General features: G+C 36.3%; 1 protein-coding gene across 14 annotated transcripts in view; it reads left to right on the plus strand.

Moving 5' to 3' along the window:
* The window catches only part of VPS54 (VPS54 subunit of GARP complex), a 101,157-nt gene that overhangs the window by 24,492 nt on the left and 56,859 nt on the right, over positions 1 to 19,806 (plus strand). For 6 of the 14 annotated variants that reach the window (XM_081588341.1, XM_081588355.1, XM_081588342.1 and 3 more), the window contains 6 exons: positions 1,963 to 2,118; positions 4,251 to 4,492; positions 6,553 to 6,631; positions 9,067 to 9,101; positions 11,338 to 11,469; positions 14,646 to 15,031. In XM_081588341.1, coding sequence (XP_081444467.1) covers positions 1,983 to 2,118; positions 4,251 to 4,492; positions 6,553 to 6,631; positions 9,067 to 9,101; positions 11,338 to 11,469; positions 14,646 to 15,031 — 1,010 coding nt within the window. In that variant the 5' untranslated portion in view covers positions 1,963 to 1,982. The remainder of the gene's footprint in view (positions 1 to 1,962; positions 2,119 to 4,250; positions 4,493 to 6,552; positions 6,632 to 9,066; positions 9,102 to 11,337; positions 11,470 to 14,645; positions 15,032 to 19,806) is intronic. The other 8 variants (XM_081588352.1, XM_081588350.1, XM_081588349.1 and 5 more) reach the window with 2 other exon arrangements.

A 19,806-nucleotide genomic window follows, 5' to 3' on the forward strand; every position in this document is an offset into this window, starting at 1 on the left:
TACTTAATGTTCAGTTCAGTTCAGTTCAGTCACTCAGTCGTGTCTGACACTTTGCGACCCCATGGACTGCAGCATGCCAGGCTTCCCTGTCCATCACCAACTCCCGGGACCTACTCAAACTCATTGTCCATCGCCTCAGTGATGCCATCCAACCATCTCATCCCCTGTCATCCCCTTTTCCTCCTGCCTTCAATCTTTCCCAGCGTTAGGGTCTTTTCCAGTGAGTCAGTTCTTCGCATCATGTAGCCAAAGTATTGGAGTTTCAGCTTCAGCATCAGTCCTTCCAATGAATATTCAGGACTGATTTCCTTTAGGATGGACTGGTTGGATCTCCTTGTAAAAGGGTATAAATGCAATGGGCCAGTGGTGCCTTTCAAATCAAGACCCTGATTAATTTTCTCAGATATTTTCATCATCGTACTCTTTTCCTCCTAAACTTCTAATGGCTCCTGTAGTCTGGCCATACTATCTTTGTGTGTGTGTGTGTAAATATGGTTTACTTGTCAGTACTTTTGGTAGCATTTTTGTCAGCAAACATTTCTCTCTAGCCAAATCAGTTTCCATACAGTCTTATGATTATTTCATGTCTCTTGACCTTTGTTCATGCTGTTTTTGCTTCTGTTCAGGAACTTTGAGGAAATTATTTATCTCTGTTCTTTTCTTAGCAGCTTGTTTCTACTAGTCTCAGTGAATAGTGTAATTGAATGTGTTTCCTTTGTGTTAGCAGGACTGAAACAGGTATCCTGGGAAGTCTGGGATATGTAATTTTAAACTTATTATCAAAGAGCAGAGGAGTTAGAGTGGATAACTTTTTTGTCACCAGTCCTACCCTTATATCTCTGCTTTTTATATCTTACTCTTATTTTTCTATTCACGACATTTCCTAAATTGACTTTGCAAAAAACTTGTTAAACCACATGTATCTTTGTAAACTACCTAGTCCTTCTGGGCCTTGCTATACTTATCTCTAGTACTGGGAAACTTAGACAAGGTGATCTCTTAAGTGCCTTTTCAAATAAAGGCTTCTGTTTGTGTTCATTTATTTATTCCTTCATTTAAAATGTTTATTGAATGCCTAGTGTTTGGTTGATATGATCAGCAGTGTAAGAGTTTCTACTGTCTGATAGTAAAATAATACATGTTCTTTATTATCCAGGTTATGTATTGCTTTGTTTGTGAAGGCTTACCTGACATTGTAGCCTTTATTATGTTGTCTTGCCCACAAATTCTTTCTGTACTTGTTAAAAAGTGTAGACATAGGTTAACTTGTGTTTTGTTTAGAGATTTGATTATTTTGATTACCTAATATAATTATGAGTACCTTGAAGAATGATACTTCTTTTATAAATGTTTAATATAGTGACTGTCACATAGTAATTGTAATCATAATGATAACTGACATTTGTGAACACTAACTTTGAGGTAGGCATTGTTTTAAGTGCTTTACATGCATCTGTTCCTTTAATTCTTACAAAATGTTTATGAGATGAATGCTTTTCATCTCTATTTTTACAGATGAAGTAAAGCATACAAAGGTTAAATAAATTTCCTCAAGGTTATATTGCTGGTAAGTGAAGCTGGGATATGAGCTCAGTCGGATTTCAAAACTCCATGCATTTACCCATTTTGCTGTAATGCTGAATTATATACTTATTGAATGAATGGACTGTTTTTAGTTTTAACATATATTGGTTACAGTTTTGGTATCTAGTTTCACTTTGGATAAAAGGCTAAGGATATTGCACTTTGAGGAGAATACTTTTTAAACAAGGACCAATAACTTTCTTAGCAAACTAAATATAATGAATGACTCCTACAATTAATAGTATTCAAATTATGTGCTGACACCTTGATGGATTTTAAATAGTCTGTTTTTGAAAGAAAATTTATAACATGCATAATACTTTTAGATGAATTATGATTTGTATTGTGTCTTGATTATTGTTTGTTGCTCATTTTCAGTTGAGTGGTGATTTTATGCAATGGCTTCAAGCCACAGTTCTTCACCAGTGCCTCAAGGAAGCAGCAGTGATGTTTTCTTTAAAAAAGAGGTAGACCCGACAAAACACATTCGACCTGTGCAGTCACTGCCAGATGTGTGTCCCAAGGAACCCACAGGTAATACTTTTTTTTTTTTAAGGAATTTTATTGTGAATTTGTTTTATCTTTAAATGAATAGTTAGATTTCATATACTTAAAAGAGTAAATGTGAAAACTAGGATGACATATAATTTGGAAATAAATTGATTGGGAAATTGGAATGTAGTTCTTTTTATATGTTTCCATAAAAGAAGTCACTTAGAGAAATTGAAAAAAAAAATTGAAGACGAGGGTACAGATTGAAAGCTCTTCAGTTAAACATAGTACAGTCAGTCCTCATTATTTGCAGAGACTACATTTGCAAATTTACCTAATTCCTAAAATTTAGTTGTAACCCTCAAATCACTATTTGTGGCACTTTCGTGGTCATTTGCAGACATGCACAAAGGAGTGAAAAATTTGAATTGCCTGATGTACACGTTCCCACCTGAAATTGAACAAAGCAGCACTCTGCCTTCTTCTTTCAGCTTTTAAGCTGTAAACACATGTCCCTTTTGTGGTCTGTTTAGTGCCACACTTTTTTGTATTTTTGCTCATGATTTTTCTGTTCAAAATGATTTCCAAACATAGCACTGAAGTGCTTTCTAGTGTTTCTAAGCACAGGAGGGCTACATGAGGGAAATATATTATGTTGTGTAAGCTTTATTCAGGTATGAGTTATAGTGGTATTAGCCATGAGTACAGTGTTAAAGACTGAGCAGTATATATTAAATAAGGTGTCTTTAAACAGAAACACACACAAAATAAGATTATATATTGATTGGATGATGAAAGTTCCAGAGATACGTAGGAGCATAACCCTGTATTATGCATAACCCTTATGGAGAAGTGAAGAAGAACTGAAGAGCCTCTTGATGAAAGTGAAAGAGGAGAGTGAAAAAGTTGGCTTAAAGCTCAACATTCAGAAAACAAAGATCATGGCATCTGGTCCCATGACTTCATGGCAGATAGATGGGGAAACAGTGGAAACCGTGGCAGACTTTATTTTGAGGGGCTCCAAAATCACTGCAGATGGTGACTGCAGCCATGAAATTAAAAGACGCTTACTCCTTGGAAGAAAAGTTAATGACCAACCTAGACAGCATATTAAAAAGCAGAGATATTACTTTGCCAACAAAGGTCCATCTAGTCAAGGCTATGGTTTTTCCAGTAGTCATGTATGGATGTGAGAGTTGGACTATAAAGAAAGCTGAGTGCTGAAGAATTGATGCTTTTGAACTGTGGTGTTGGAGAAGACTCTTGGGAGTCCCTTGGACTGCAAGGAGATCCAACCAGTCCATCCTAAAGGAAATCAGTCCTAAATATTCATTGGAAGGACTGATGCTGAAGTTGAAACTCCAATACTTTGGCCACCTGATGTGAAGAGCTGACTCATTTGAAAAGATCCCAATGTTGGGAAAGATAGAAGGCGAGAGGAGAAAGGGACTATAGAGGATGATATGGTTGGATGGCATCACCGACTCAATGGACATGAGTTTGAGTAGACTCTGGGAGTTGGTGATGGACAGGGAGGCCTGGCATGCTGCAGTCCATGGGGTCACAAGGAGTCGGACACGACTGAGTGACTGAACTGAACCCTGTATTTCCCATGGGAGCAAAGGTTCATTATTTGCTTATTACGTGTTCTAATGACTTTATAGAACAAACCGAGTAACGAGAACCAACTGCATGTTTGTCTTTCCTCTATGGTTAATGTTACAGCAGCATTTCAGTTATCTAATTATAAGCTGAAAAAAAGGATATTGGAACCAGGTCTGCCATAAAACAATAGAAAAATATGCCTACCCATGAAAAACTCTGAGTAATAAAGAATAGAAGATCTACAGTAGAAGGTAGAAGAGTTTTGATGTTGAAAAAAAAGTTTTTATTTTGAAAAAAGATACATTTCCTTAATTGTTCGTTAAGGAAAGAGATTAATGAAAGACTTTCTTCACCCCACTGTTCACTTATAACCCTCAAATTTTGTATATCCTTTATCTTGTACGTATTTTTCCTCTCCTTTGGCAGTTGATATTGAAAGCTGAAGGTTAAGACAATTGCTATAGAAGGGAGAGTTTAGTTGCTTTGTATAATCTAAATATCTTTTTTTCTAGAATGTACTTTCAAACATAAAACTTACTTTACAAAGTTCTCTTGTTTACTTTTTGCAGGTGATTCAAATAGTTTATGTGTTGCCCCATCTCTAGTTACAGATCAACATAGATGGACTATATATCATTCCAAAGTAAATCTCCCAGCAGCATTAAATGATCCTAGATTAGCAAAAAGAGAATCTGACTTCTTCACAAAAACATGGGGATTGGACTTTGTGGACACTGAAGTCACACCTTCATTCTACCTCCCACAGATCAGCAAGGAGCATTTTACAGTATATCAACAGGAAATCTCTCAGGTAATATCTAATATTGAAGTAATAGGTCAAAAGTGTAAGAAACGTTTCTTGTTTGATTTATTCTGACAGGTGTGAGGTAGTATCTCATTGTGGTTTTAATTTGCTTTTCCCTGATGATTACTGATGGTGAACATCTTTTCATGTATCTGTTGACCATTTGTATGTCTTCTTCACATGGCCCCTGTGGGGTTGTGACTCAGACAGTGGCTATGGGCCTACTGGAGGGGTGGGGCTGAGTCCTCATGTGGCTGTCTGCTCAGCCTGGTGTGGGCTCAGGGCTGGGTTCCCAGTGCTAATAGGCTAGAAGGAGGATTCGAAAATGGTGCTTACCAGCACTGGTGTCATTGTAGTACAGCACGCTCCCAAAATGTCTGCTCCCATTATCTCCATTCCCTGGAGGCATCCCAGTTGCCTCCTGCCTCTTCCAAGTTTATCCAGTGGATTTTGAGCAAGCTCCTTTCAGATAGCTGTCTATGGCTAGGTCTCAGAGCATATGAGATTTTGTGCACAGCCTTTCAGAGCAGAGTCTCTGTTTCCTATAGCTCTCCAGCTCTCCTGAACATAAGATCCACTAGTTTTTAAAGTCACATATTCTGGAGGCTCATCTTCCCTGTGCAGGACCCTGGACTGGGGAACCTGAAATGGGGCTCAGACCCCTTGCTCCTTGGGGAGGACCTGTGTGATTGTGATAATTCTCCCATTTGTGGGTCCCTGACCTATAGGTATGGGTCATACTTCCACCCCTCCTACCTGTGTTGTTGTGGTTTCTTTTCTATGTCTTCAATTGTGAAAAATCTTTTCTGCTATTCTTCAGGTTCTTATTGATAGTTACTCTGTAAATAATTGTAATTGTGTGTCTGTGGGAGGAGGTGAGTTCAGAGTGTTCTTACTTCACCATCTTGGCCACCTCCACTAGTGGTTTTAAATGGTAAATTTTATGTTATGTATATTTCAACACAGAAGAAATGGGCAAGGGATCTGAACAGGCATTTCACCAAAGAAGAGATGCAGATGGCTAGTAAGCATATGAAAAGTTGTCCAACATCATATGTCATTCAGGAACTGCAAATGAAAATGAGGTGCCACTACATGTCTTTTAGAATGGTGAAAATCCAAAAAGCTGTCAAGACCAAAAGCTGGCAAGGATGTGACTAATAGGAACTCTTCTTATTCATTGTACATAGAAATGCAAAATGGTACAGCCACTTTGGAAGATAGTCCTAGAATACTGCCATCAGAATTCTGAATATTATTAACCCAGCATTATTTTCCTTACTACATTGCACTTTCCCATATGTCCTATGTATGGTATTTGAAAAGATAACAGTGTTGTTAGTGGTCATCTAATCTGAAATCAGAGTGGTTTCTTTCTGACTTTTTTTTTCTGGACTCAGAGGAGGTATTAACTAATAATCTGTCTTTCTATTTTGGGTATATAGGTTTTAAATTTTTCTTCCTTATTTTAAAAAAGTTGTTAAAAAAGATATTTGGCTGTGTTGAATCTTCATTGCTGCATCTGGTATCTTCCTTTGCAGTACATGGATGCTCCAGGGAGGCATGCAGGCTTGAGCTTCTCTTTAGTTGTGGGTGGGTGCCAGAGTGCGGGGGGTTTCAGTAGTTGCAGCTCACAGGCTTAGGTGCTCCAAGGCATATGGGATCTTAGTTCCTCCACAGGGATTGAACCCATGTCCCCTGCGTTAGAAGGCAGAGTCTTAACCATTGGGCCACCAGGGAAGTCCCCCAAAAGTTGTTTTCTTCATTAATTTCTGTTATAAAAATAAGGATTTTTTAATTGACTTTTCCACTTCATTCCAAATTTTGGAGATTTTGCTATAACTGTATAAAATATGTAAGTATATAGATATTCATACATCTAAGTGATATTTGGTTTATTAAGCATACTTGTTACTTGTATTTAAGTTCAAGAGGCTAGTGATTTCATATGAGAAAATTTTAGAACTTATTTGGTATATTCTGATATTCTGTTGTTAAATATTTTAATGCTTTAAATATTCATATTGCCACATAGCATTGATAACATTTATTTGTCTTTTTAATAGAGAGAGAAGATTCATGAGCGATGCAAGAATATTTGTCCTCCTAAAGATACCTTTGACAGAACTCTCTTACATACTCATGGTAAGCCTATGTGCTGTTTGTAGCATAGCATAAATATTAATGAACAGAATCTTAATTTGGGGACCTTGTTAACTGTAATATCTAATTTTTATTTCTAGCCTACAATCTATATTTCTAGCCTACAATTTCTATAGCCTACAATCACAATCTTTTGTAAAACTGTTAAAAAGAAAAATCATGGATCTGATGGTAGTGTTATCCTTCAATTCAACAAATACTTATTTAATATTCAGGTGCTTTGTACTTTGCTTGTTGCCTAAAAATACATGAATAAGAAATTGTCGCTATCCTCACAAAGCTGATGGTCTCCTGAACATGGTTAAACAAACCAATTGCAGCACTGTATATTGAGCAGTAAGTTCAGCATGGTAATATTGTAAAGAGTTCCTCACTTAGGTTTATGAAAACTCCTAGTTAATGAGGATTGTCTGTGTTTTAAACTATCAAGAAATATTTATGTGGAAAAAGGCATTCCAGGAAAGGAAACCGTTTATGCAAAGTCATAGAGTCAAAGGGAAATTGGCATGTTCTAGACCTGCAAGAACTTAGTATGCTGGCTGTACTGGGAACCAGAAATGAGCTGAAGAAGTAGGGAGGAGTCAGATCATGAAGAGCCTTGTATATCATGCTAAGGAATTTTTCTTTTCTAAAAGTAATGTAGAGCTCCAAAATATTTTAAACTAGAAATGCTCAGAGTTATGATTTCCATTTCACTGTAAAAACAGTTGTGGATAATAAATTTATAGACGATGATAAAACTGGAGGCAAGAATACAGTTGAAGGCTATTGTCATAATACAACTGAGGAATCATGTGTCCCTAATGGCAATTATAATGAAGATGGAGAGGAAGTTAGATCTTTGAAATATGTCTCAGAAATGGAGACACAAGTTTTGGATGTCAGTCGTTTGTTAGTAATGGAGCAAGATGGTTAAAGGATGGTTCCCAGATTTTTTACTTGGACAGCTGGCTAGGGGAGAGGTACAGTTTGGTGAGAGAGGTAACACTGGAAGAGGAAGAATTCTGGAGGAGATGGAGAGTGGTTTAATTGAAGTTTTGCAGAGAAGGAGAAGTCTGGTATTTAACTTGAAGCTCAGGAAAGAGATCTAGGCTGGAGATACCACGTATGATAGATGTTATCATAGACCACATGCTGGCCAATAGCATGGTAGCTGAATCCAGGGGCCTAGGTGGGATCGCCTAGGAAGATGTGAGGAGTAAGGAGAAAAGAACTAATGATAGAACTCTAGAAAGCTGTCACATTTAAATGGCAGTAGAAAATGAGGTACTTGGAGACTAAAAAGTAGTAGAGAGTAGGAGAGTCCACCAAGAGAGAGTTCCACCGTAGAAATAAAAGGTAGCTAGAATTTCAAAGAAATGTGAATGATTAGTCCACAGTGTCAGAATACTTCAGGGATAGAGCAAGTTGGCACACTGAGAAGTCTCTATGGATTTGGCAATTTGGGAGATCTTGGGGAGAACATTTAGACTGGAGTACTGGTTACAGAAACGTCAATACTGTGTGCTAAGGAGCAAGTATAAAAGTGAGAAGTGGAGACTGCCAGTATGAATGTGACTTTAAGATCTGGGATGTAAAGTTTTGACTAGAGGGAACAGAATCCCTCTAGTATGTTTCTACTAGTAGTTGTGGTAGAAGGATGCTTTTGCAAGGCCAGGATTAGATGAGGCAAGAGAGATATTTGCATAATCCTGAGAGTGAGTGCTTCTTGAAATTTTGCACCTGAGATTCTCCTTTGCCTTAGTCTACTCTAGGCTCTGGGTTTTATCTTTTTTCATCATCATCTTTTTTTTTTTTTGATGGAAGAGAACTGAGCATGTTTGTATGCCAAGAGGAAAGGGCTTCTAAAAGGTTAAAAGTATGGAGAGGCAGGGTAGTTGATGAAGTGAGCTCAGAGAAGAGGCAGGAGAGGATGGAGTCCAAGTACAAAAAAGCTTAGTTTGGAAAGGAAGGTGCCTTGTTTTGAAATCTGATTGGCGAGACGAAGATAAAGGAGGTTCATTTTCAAGAAGCTTGTAGATGATACAAATTAAGATGTCTAAGAAGAAAACTAATATGGTATTAAAAAAAACTCTGATCAAAGAAATTCTGGATGGGATGGTGGATATTTTGAACAATAAAGATAGTATTTCTGTAAGATAGTACCAAGCTTTCTGTGTCCATTTTAAAAAGATTTGAAATGTATTTCGTTGTTTTATTGCTACTATACAATTGATAAATATTATTTGAAACATGTCTTATTCAGCACTTTGCCTACTACTAGACATAAGGAGGTGTTTATTTACTGAAGAAAGAAACTTAAGTGGTTATTTAGTCCTGCCCTAGTATAGTGTTGAATCTGTCAAAATATATTTTATGGAAATCAAGTGAAAACAAGTTTTAAAAAATCATATTTTTCCTTTTCTTTTTAAAAATAGATAAATCCAGGACAGATCTGGAGCAAGTACCTAAGGTAACAAAGCCTGAAAATGAGAATACAGCTTTTTAATGTTTGATCTTTAATTTTGTCTTAAAAGAAACTTTCACTGGGCTGTTTTCTGACGCTTTGACCACTTTGATTTTTCTGGGACTTTGTTACATCACTTTTATTCACTCTCTTTTGCATTAGCAGTCTCTTCTTTATCACCAAAACCTACAGATATGTTTAAATCTCATTAAAAAAAAAAATTGGATCTTATTCCATCCTCAGTTGCTCAGTCATATCTAACTCTTTGCAATCCCATGGACTGTAGCCTGCCAGGCTCCTCTGTCTGTGGGATTTTTCAGGCAAGAATACTGGAGTGGGTTGCCATTTCCTCCTCCAGGGGATCTTCCAACCCAGAGACTGAACCCGCATCTCCTGCATCTCCTTCATTGGCAGGCCGATTCTTTACCACTGAGCCACCTGGGAAGCCCCCATTGATCTTATTACCCCACCAAATTATTAGAGATATTTTCTTTGTATGAAAATTTGTGTAGAGGCATGTAATAGATGAGTGTGTTTTTGTTTTCTGGGGAAAGAGTCCATTGCATTCATCAGATTCTCAGACGTCTATGATAATTGCTTTTTAGGGTGAGAAGAGACAGAAAGATGAAAGAAACAGGAAAAGGCAGTCACGTTTAAAGTTCTTTGATGTCTACAAAACAAAATTCAAACTCTGTCATTTAAGGCCCTTTAATTATTCATTTCCATCATAGTCATACTCTTACCTTTTGCCTACTAATCTTAGACGTTCTTTATTTTTTCTTTTTTACACATTTTTTACTTCAAACTTTTTTGCTGGCTCCGTGCTTTATTTGCACTGTTCCTTTAGCCCGAAAGACTTTTACCTCTCCATATCTAAACTTGTACAGTTTCTTGCTTAAATGGCAACTTGTATGAATATGTTTCCCCCCAAATGAAGATCATTGGTCCCTTTGCCAAACTGCATAGCATTTTATCTAGATTCCTACTGTCCCTTTTAAGACATTTGTCACTCTTTTCCTTATAAAATATTTATGTATATGTTTTATCACATCTCTGTGGCAAAAGATCCTTGAGATTAGGATCTCTGTAGTAATTTAGGTTTGCTTCCACCTTAGTGCCTAGCATAAGAATAAATAGTAATCATAAACATGTATTGAATTAATCAATCCTTTTAGTTATACTGGAGGGATTAGAAAATATACTCATGTCCTTAGTTCCTAGTTAGATTTCCCAATCATCAATCAGTTCAGCTCAGTTGCTCAGGCATGTCTGACTCTTTGTGACCCCATGGACTGCAGCACACCAGGCTTCCTTGTCCATCACCAACTCCTGGAGCTTCCTCAAACTCATGTCCATTGAGTCGGTTGCCATCCAACCATCTCATCCTCTGTTTTCTCCTTCTCCTCCTGCCTTCAATCTTTTCCCTGTCATATTCATACTAATTTTGGATATGGGTCATATCAATCAGTGAATATAGTAAAATATAATATAGAAATTAATTAAGAAATTAATTGATTAAAACCTGTTTCAAGCCTTATTCTGTGTGCTGGAATACAAAGATTAATACTGTGTAAATCCAGTCTTACAGGCACATATGGTCTCTGGGGAGACATGTACATATTAAATAAATAATATTTATGAAGTATGAGATAAATAAGTATACATGGTATACTTGTGTAGTAAAAGTCACTGAGTCGTGTCCGACTCTTTGCGACCTCATGGATTATACAGTCCATGGAATTCTCTAGGCCAGAATACTGGAGTGGGTAGCCTTTCCCTTCTCCAGGTGATCTTCCCAACCCAGGGATCAAACCCAGGTCTCCCCCATTGCAGGTGGATTCTTTACCAGCTGAGCCACAAGGGAAGCCCCTTGTGTTTAGAGATGGGGTTAAATAAATAAATTTTATAAAGTATGCAGTAAATAAAGCTCTTTATACCTTTCTAAGAGAGTTTGGTCTGTCAGTCATGGGAATTCACTGAGAAATTTAAAAAGAGAAGTTGATTATAATAGTTACAATTGCATTTTAATGGTATGTCTGACAGTAGTATAGAGCATAGATTAGGGAAGGATATCAGTAAGTAGCCATTTGCTGTGATCCAGAGATAGATTTTTGAATACATAGCTTGTTATCACTTCCTTTTTCTGTATATGTCTGAGATTCAAGTTAATTATTTTAATAAAGGGGATATTAGATGTAAAGAAAATGTTTATCTAATTGAGGGAAATGCATTTTTTTATTAGATTTTTATGAAACCAGATTTTGCCTTGGACGATTCCTTAACTTTTAATTCAGTTTTACCATGGTCTCATTTTAATACTGCTGGTGGGAAAGGAAATCGTGATGCAGCTTCCTCAAAGTTGCTACAAGAAAAGGTAATTTTTATTTTTTCCATGTAGAAAACTATTTTAATTAATGATACAATTGGGTTGGCCAAAAAGTTCATTCAGATTTTTTGTAACGTCGTACAGAAAAACCTGAATGAATATTTTGGCAAACCCGATATTTGTGTGGGTTCATAGTTATTTAGTAGGCACTAATTCCTTTAATTTCATCCTTATTGTTACTGATAATTTGAACGCTTTAAATCTTAACTGACAAAGTAACAGTGTTTTGTTTCAGTGCAGTACAAGTTGTGCTGTTGAAAAGGAAAAGCTTATTGTTTGAGTGCTTCTTATCCGAATCAGCAGTTGACAGAAATTCAGATGAAAGGATGTAGTAGATAACACAATTAATCGTTTTATATTTATTCCAAACAACATATTGGCTAATTTTATAGTCTTTATGATTTAAATCACAGAAAATGAACTTTTCCTAAGAAACTATTTTTCCTTCTTTACAGATAGTAATGATGATTATTTTGAAGCAAAAATATCATAGTTAAAAATTACAGTGTTCATTTAGCTTTGCAAAGCTTTGCAAAGCCTAGTCTTTTGCATGTTATTAGTCTGCAGTTTTTCAAAATTTTATAATGTTCTATATTTCAGAAGTCAACACCTGAAAGTCATTTAAAATGTAAAACTTTTAAACAGAACTAACATATCAAGACTCTTTTAAAACTGGAATAAGAAGTAAAGACCTTTGATCTCTGTTCTTTCCTAGCACTCAGTTTAGAACATTCCTGAAACTGACTGTGGTTCCAAAACTGAGATGAAGCATTTTGTTGTAGTCTAATGACAGCTCTTGGGAGTCTGAAAGCTTGTCTCACGTGGGCTATTCAATAAGTTGGTTCTAGTCCTCTTCAACTGAAGAAAGGGCGACTTAGGAGAGGAGAAGAAATGTAAGGAAAGAATTATGAGTAGGCCTTCTTCATAGTTGAAAATGAGTTCCTTTTTTGGAGGGGGGGCAGCGCAACATTTTCTTCTATGAAAATTTTCCTTGAGTAAAAATAAATTCATGAATCTTAGAAAAAGGATAGATTTATGGACATAGGCTCACTCCCAGACTGCTTTTTTTACGTTCCAAGTATATCCCTTTGTATACCTTAAAAGAGAAAAACAACAGAAGCCAATAAAAATTTCATCAATCGATACAAATACTTTTATGAATACTTTAAAAAATTGTTCCCTTTATAGAATTTTTAATAGGAAATGAATTATGAAAATATTATGTCTTTGAAAATAATTTATCAATGGAATATTGATAAATTGCAAAAATCTTTGAAACTCAAATGAAACACTTTTCTCATGCTAAATGTTAGAGTGACTAATGGAATTTTTTTTTTTTTTGGTAAGTTGCAAAATCAGCCTTGTTAACTTTTACATTTTGTTTCCTTCTCACTCTGCTCTGTTCTTAGAAAGGGAATGGAAAACAGGATTCCAAGACAGGATTCAAACTCACTATATGACTGATGACAGTTGTTTTATCTTGCTAGCTTTAAAGAGGGGATGCTCGCAAGGATTAGAGAAATTTAAATCTTATTGTAGTGCTGCTATCCAAAGTTGTGTTCTGCAATGAGATTAACAAGTTTGGTTTAGAATGTAAATCATTGCACTGCTTCCTTCATTAAGAAAGTCTTTCTATGCAAAATTCTAGCAAAGTTCCTCATTTCGTCATGGACCTCTTGAACAGTCCACAAACTGGCAGCAGCATATGAACTGCATTCCGAGTAGCACTGTCCTAAAGGAGTTACTCGTTCTCCATTTTCTGAAAATTGAGTTACTTTAGATTGTGATATACCTAAGTACTTTCATCCCCATATTGCTTTTTAGGTAAATAAATGAGCAGTCATTGAAGATAAAAAGAACAACAGCAAAAGAGTATAAATGCAAGAGATTTAAGCTATAGAAAAATGTCTTGTTTGTAACCCATTTATGAATAGATTATTGAAGGAGCCTTATTGAAGATATGCATCATCCTGCGTAGTTTTAAGGAAACAAGCTTGGTGACCAAATAATCTCCTAATTTTATGAGTCCTAAATGTAGAAAGCACATTAACCCTTTAACACTGTGAATTCTTCTGAGATGTTCAGAGATAATTCTTAAAATTTGAGTATGGGTCGAAGACTCTAAAAGTTAAGAAGTGAGAGAGAAATAGAAAGATAATGTAGCCAAAAAAAGACATATGCAATTCTGAAGGAAGAAAAGACAACTCAAGTTTTAGGAGTCCATATTTGAAATTAGAAAGCATTTTTAATATATGTTACTCTAGGAATTAATTTTGATAGTGTTACCGATAAAATATATATGAATTAATTGTTTCAGGCATCTGTCAACCATTTAAGAGGAATGCACATTGGAAATAACCTGAATTTTACAAATTGATAAAAGAATGATTGCTGAAATGTAAAATAAACAGCCCTGAAAAAAAAAAGTTCCAAATGAATTCTGATACAATCTACAATTGGTGACTCAATCACCAATCTGTCTTTAATGAATTCTGTAGTGTTTTGAGGCAGCGTGGTGCAGTAGAAAGAACTTCAGTTTTTGAGTTAGACAAACCTGAGCTCAAATTTCAGTTTTTCTGGTTACTAATTATATGACTTTATTCAAGTAATTTAATGTTTCTGAGCTTTAGTATCTTCATCTGTAAAAGAAAATAATAATAAAAAATGTATTCTAAGACTGTTAAAATTAGTAAATTATATATATATAAAATACCAGTGCCTGATACATAGAAGGAAGAAGTCAATAAATTATCTTTCAGTCAGATAAATGACTTGATATTGGTGATAGCGATGATGTGTAGAGGTTAAGGAAATCAATCTTCTCTCTCTCTCAGATCTTGGAACTTCTGAAACGAGGTTATACACTAGGTGACTGGGGTACTTTTACTTTCTAGAAAGTAGTTGGTGTTTGGAGGGCAGTAATGGCAGGAGCAGAGGAAGAAGGTAAATCACCTTCTATGATTTCGTCTTACATTTATTAATCTTTGGGCTCTACCTTTCATCGCCTTGCTATTTTGTATGCCTAGTATCAAGCATCGTATAATCCAATGGTTCACACAATGGGATTTATAATACATGTAGAAATACTGTATCATTTTCAGAAAACTTTGGGATAGTTAAGGTATACTTATAATTCTATGATTTTTTTTTTCTTTCCTCTTAAGCTGAGCCATTATCTGGATATTGTGGAAGTAAACATTGCTCACCAGATCTCTCTACGTTCAGAAGCATTTTTTCATGCAATGACCTCTCAACACGAATTGCAGGACTACCTCAAGAAAACTTCCCAGGCTGTAAAAATGCTTCGAGATAAAATTGCACAGATTGATAAAGTAATGTGTGAAGGATCACTACACATTTTAAGACTGGCACTTACCAGAAATAATTGTGTTAAAGTATACAATAAACTGAAGTTAATGGCCACTGTACACCAGACTCAGCCTACAGTACAGGTGTTGTTATCTACTTCTGAATTTGTTGGAGCATTGGACTTAATAGCAACGACACAAGAGGTTCTACAGCAGGAACTTCAGGGCATTCATAGCTTCCGGTATGTCCATTAAGTAAGCCATTAGAAATAATGTTAAATTTTCAAAGGATAAATTTTAGTGTGTAATGAAAACTGAAAAAGTATGAATGTATTTAGAGTTAAATGGGTATTGTTTCTTCTAGATTGACCTGTTTAATATTATCATTCTGAAATTTTAGAATACTAAAATAAAAATAAGGACCAATATTTACAGAGATATTTGGATCAGTTCAGTTCAGTCGCTCAGTCATGTCCAACTCTTTGCGACCCCATGAACCGCAGCACGCCAGGCCTCCCTGTCCATCACCAACTACTGGAGTTTACCCAAACTCATGTCCATTGAGTCGGTGATGCCATCCACCCATCTTGTCCTCTGTCATCCCCTTCTCCTCCTGCCTTCAATCTTTCCCAACATCAGGGTCTTTTCAAATGAGTCAGCTCTTCGCATCAGGTGGCCAAAATACTGGAGTTTCAGCTTCAACATTAGTCCTTCCAGTGAACACCCAGGACTGATTTCCTTTAGGATGGACTGGTTGGATCTCCTTGCAGTCCAAGGGACTCTCAAGAGTTCTCCAACATCACAGTTCAAAAGTATCAATTCTTCTGTGCTCAACTTTCTTTATAGTCCAACTCTCACATCCATATATGACTACTGGAAAAACCATAGCCTTGACTAGACAGACCTTTGTTGGCAAAGTAATGTCTCTGCTTTTTAATATGCTGTCTAGGTTGCTTATAACTTTCCTTCCAAGGAGTAAGCGTCTTTTAATTTCATGGCTGCAATCGCCATCTGCAGTGATTTTGGAGCCCCCCAAAAAATAAAGTCAGCCACTGTTTCCACTGCTTCCCCATCTACTTGCCATGAAGTGATGGGACCGGATGCCATGATCTTAGTTTTCTGAATGTTGAGCCCAAAGCCAACTTTTTCACTCTCCTCTTTCACTTTCATCAAAAGGCTCTTTAGTTTGTCTTCACTTTCTGCCATAAGGGTGGTGTCATATGCATATCTGAGGTTACTGATATTTCTCCTAGCAGTCTTGATTCCAGCTTGTGCTTCCTCCAGCTCAGCGTTTCTCATGATGTACTCTGCATATAAGCTAAATAAGCAGGGTGACATTATACAGCCTTGACGTTCTCCTTTTCCTATTTGGAACCAGTCTGTTGTTCCATGTCCAGTTCTAACTGTTGCTTCCTGACCTGCATACAGGTTTCTCAAGAGGCAGGTCAGGTAGTCTGATGAACTATGGACAGAGGTTCATGACATTGTACAGGAGTCAGGGATCAAGACAATCCCCAAGAAAAAGAAATGCATAAAAGCGAAATGGCTATCTGAGGAGGCCTTGCAAATAGCTGTGAAAAGAAGAGAAGTGACAAGCAAAGGAGACAAGGAAAGATATACCCATGTGAATGCAGAGTTCCAAAGAATAGCAAGGAGAGATAAGAAAGCCTTGCTCAGCAATCAATGCAAAGAAATAAAGGAAAACAATAGAATGGGAAAGACTAGGGATCTCTTCAAGAAAATTAGAGATACCAAGGGAACATTTCATGCAAAGATGGTCTCAAAAAAGGACAGAAATGGTATGCACCTAACAGAAGCAGAAGATATTAAGAAAAGGTGACAAGAATACACAGAAAAACTATACAAAAAAGATCTTCATGACCCAGATAGTCATGATGGTGAGATCACTCCCTTAGAGCCATACATCCTGGAATGTAAAGTCAAGTGGGCCTTAGGAGGCATTACTGGAACAAAGCTAGTGAAGGTGATGGAATTCCAGTTGAGCTATTTCAAATCCTAAAAGATGATGTGAAAGTGCTGCACTCAATATGCCAGCAAATTTGGAAAACTTGGCAGTGGCCATAGAACTGGAAAAGGTCAGTTTTCATTCCAATCCCAAAGAAAGGCAATGCCAAAGAATGCTCAAACTACCTCACAGTTGCACTCATCTCACATGCTAGTAAAGTAATGCTCAAAATTCTCTAAGCCAGGCTTCAGCAAGTTATGTGAACTGTGAACTTCCAGATGTTCAAGCTGGTTTTAGAAAAGGGAGAGGAGCCAGAGATCAAATTGCCAACATCCTTTGGATCATCGAAAAAGCAAGAGAGTTCCAGAAAAACATCTATTGCTGCTTTATTGACTATGCCAAAGCCTTTGACTGTGTGGATCACAATAAACTGTGGAAAATTCTGAAAGAGATATTTGGATAAAGAAGTAAAATTAAATTCTCTAGTAGATGAAATTGATAAAGGGCCAGTCACAACTTTGATAACATTTTGAAAATGTTGAAACGGCTTTGTGTCAAAGTAGAGAAAGTGGAGAAAGGAACCACTTCATTTTAAAATCTATTGAATAAGTTTTCAATTAGATAATTATTAAAATTCATTTCGCATTTGCAGTCTATCACATTGCAAAAAAATTCACATGATGATGGAAGAGACACAATTTCTTTTGAGCCTTTATTTTGAAAATACCTTTAAAATTAGGGTTTTAGTTATTTTATGTGTGATCATGTCAAATATTTAATTTGCAGATCAGACCAGTTGTAAGTCATCAAAATTTCTTAATGTATTCTGAAAACCTTCAGAATATATTACGTTACAGAGCACATCTTCCATAAAACTTCTCTGTAGTCACTCAGTAGTATAAGATTTAGTTGGGTTTCACAGCAGATAGGACTTCAACAAGGACTTTGCAGGCCTGATTAACTGAATGAAATCTTCAATATGGGCTTCCTTGGTGGCTCAGCTGTTAAAGAATCTGCCTGCAATGCAGGAGATCATGGGTTCGATTGCTGGCAGGGATAGGCTACCTACTCCAGTATTCTTGGGCTTCTTCTCTGATGTCTCAGACAGTAAAGAATCTGCCTGCAATGTGGGAGACCTGGGTTCGATCCCTGAGTTGGGACGATCCCCTGGAGAAGGGAATGGTTACCCACCTCAGTATTCTGACCTGGAGAATTCCATGGACAGAGGAGTCTGGCAGGCTACAGTCCATGGGGTCACAAAGAGTCAGACATGACTGAGCGACTTTCACTTTATCTTAAATATAAAATTATTTTAATTGAATTATAAGTTCTTACTAAGAGTATGTAATTGGAATATTTATTTAGAAAGCACTTTAAAAAAATTGGCCCAAATTTAATTATGCAAGTGAATGATTGATTCATTTATTTTAGAAACGGTAATTGATCATCTTTTACATGAGAGACACCTGGCAGAATACTGGGACTATAGCCATGAACAAAGTAGAGATGCTTCCTGTTCTGTTTCTGCAATTTATTTGTCAGTAGGGATATAGAAATTACTAGGTAGTTATGATATGGTGCAGTACAGTATGATGGTGAATGTACAGATTGCTGTGGAGTTTAACCTTAGGGGAAAATCCTTCTCCAGACATTTATGTTTACAGAAGTTTGGATTACAAATCTCTTTGAAAATCTATTTTAAGCTGTGGTTGGACCTTCTTTCCATAAAAATATACCTGTACATAAAATTTTGCAATCAATTTTGGGTGGTTTGGAGTCTACTTTGAATTTCTCAGCATGGGAACCCAGGGTGACTAAATGATTTTTAGTTTCCCCTTTACCTCTGAAATTTTAAATATTTCTCTTTTAAATGTGTGCATGGAATATATTTTTTAAATAAATAATTTTGTCAGTATTTTAGAAAAATGGACTTCTGTAATAACAGAAGCTGTTTTTCACTTGTCACTTCAGTTCAGTTGCTCAGTTGTGTCTGACTCTTTGTGACCCCATGAACCGCAGCACGCCAGGCCTCCTTATCCATCACTAACTCCCTAAGTCCACCCAAACCCATGTCCATCGAGTTGGTGATGCCATCGAACCATCTCATCCTCTGTCGTCCCCTTCTCCTCCTGCCCTCAATCTTTCCCAGCATCAAGGTCTTTTCCAATGAGTCAGCTCTTCGCATCAGGTGGCCAAAGTATTGGAGTTTCAGTTTCAACATCAGTACTTCCAGTGAACATCCAGGACTCACTTGTCACTACTATATAATTAAAATGTTGATGAATATTAGCAACTGATTCTACAAAGTAGAATGCTTTATCCTCTGAACAGAGAAATAGAAACAACGATTAAATGCTTGCCTGCTGAATGCAAATTCTGAAGCTATTCTAATTTTTACTCCAAAGGTCATGCAGTTTATTTCATTTTCTTGACTCATAAGTTTATGCCCAATAATATTGATTAAAAGTATAGTTATCCAAAGCCGTCTGGAAAATATTTAAGAACAGGGTTGAATATTTATTCCTAGTAGATTATGGTTTATTGGAAGGCAAAGTGAAAATTTTGTAATCTTGTAATCATTTTGAGCTGGAACGCAAGGAAGAGTTTACCTTTATTTTCAGGCTCACTTTTTTTGTTTGTATCTTAACTCAGAGGATAAAATATACTTCATAAAAAAGGGCATATAATTTTTTAAAGACTTTCAAATATTCTAGTTGTCTACCTTTTTCTCATGTATCTTTCTAATATTTTTTAGGACCTGCACATTTATAAAGAGCATTTATTCTTCACATAAAATATATATGAAAATACATTTGATCCTTGATATATTGCAGGTTTTGTGTAGAAAAGATTCAGTTATGTTGAAATTCAGGGGTATAATGTTATTTGTTCTGTCTTGTTGTAAAGGTTTATGTAGAACCTCTTCTCAGTTTTTACTGTTGTTAGTTTTTTTTTGTTATTACTTACTACCACCACCACTATAAAATCCAAGAACCTTTTTTGAATACTTTGGTATTCTGTACAAGATACTATGCTAAGAATATTGCACAT

Source organism: Giraffa tippelskirchi, chromosome 4 (genome assembly GCF_054371585.1).
Source record: "Giraffa tippelskirchi isolate mGirTip1 chromosome 4, T2T-mGirTip1v1.2.pri, whole genome shotgun sequence".
NCBI classification, from domain to species: Eukaryota; Metazoa; Chordata; class Mammalia; order Artiodactyla; family Giraffidae; genus Giraffa; species Giraffa tippelskirchi.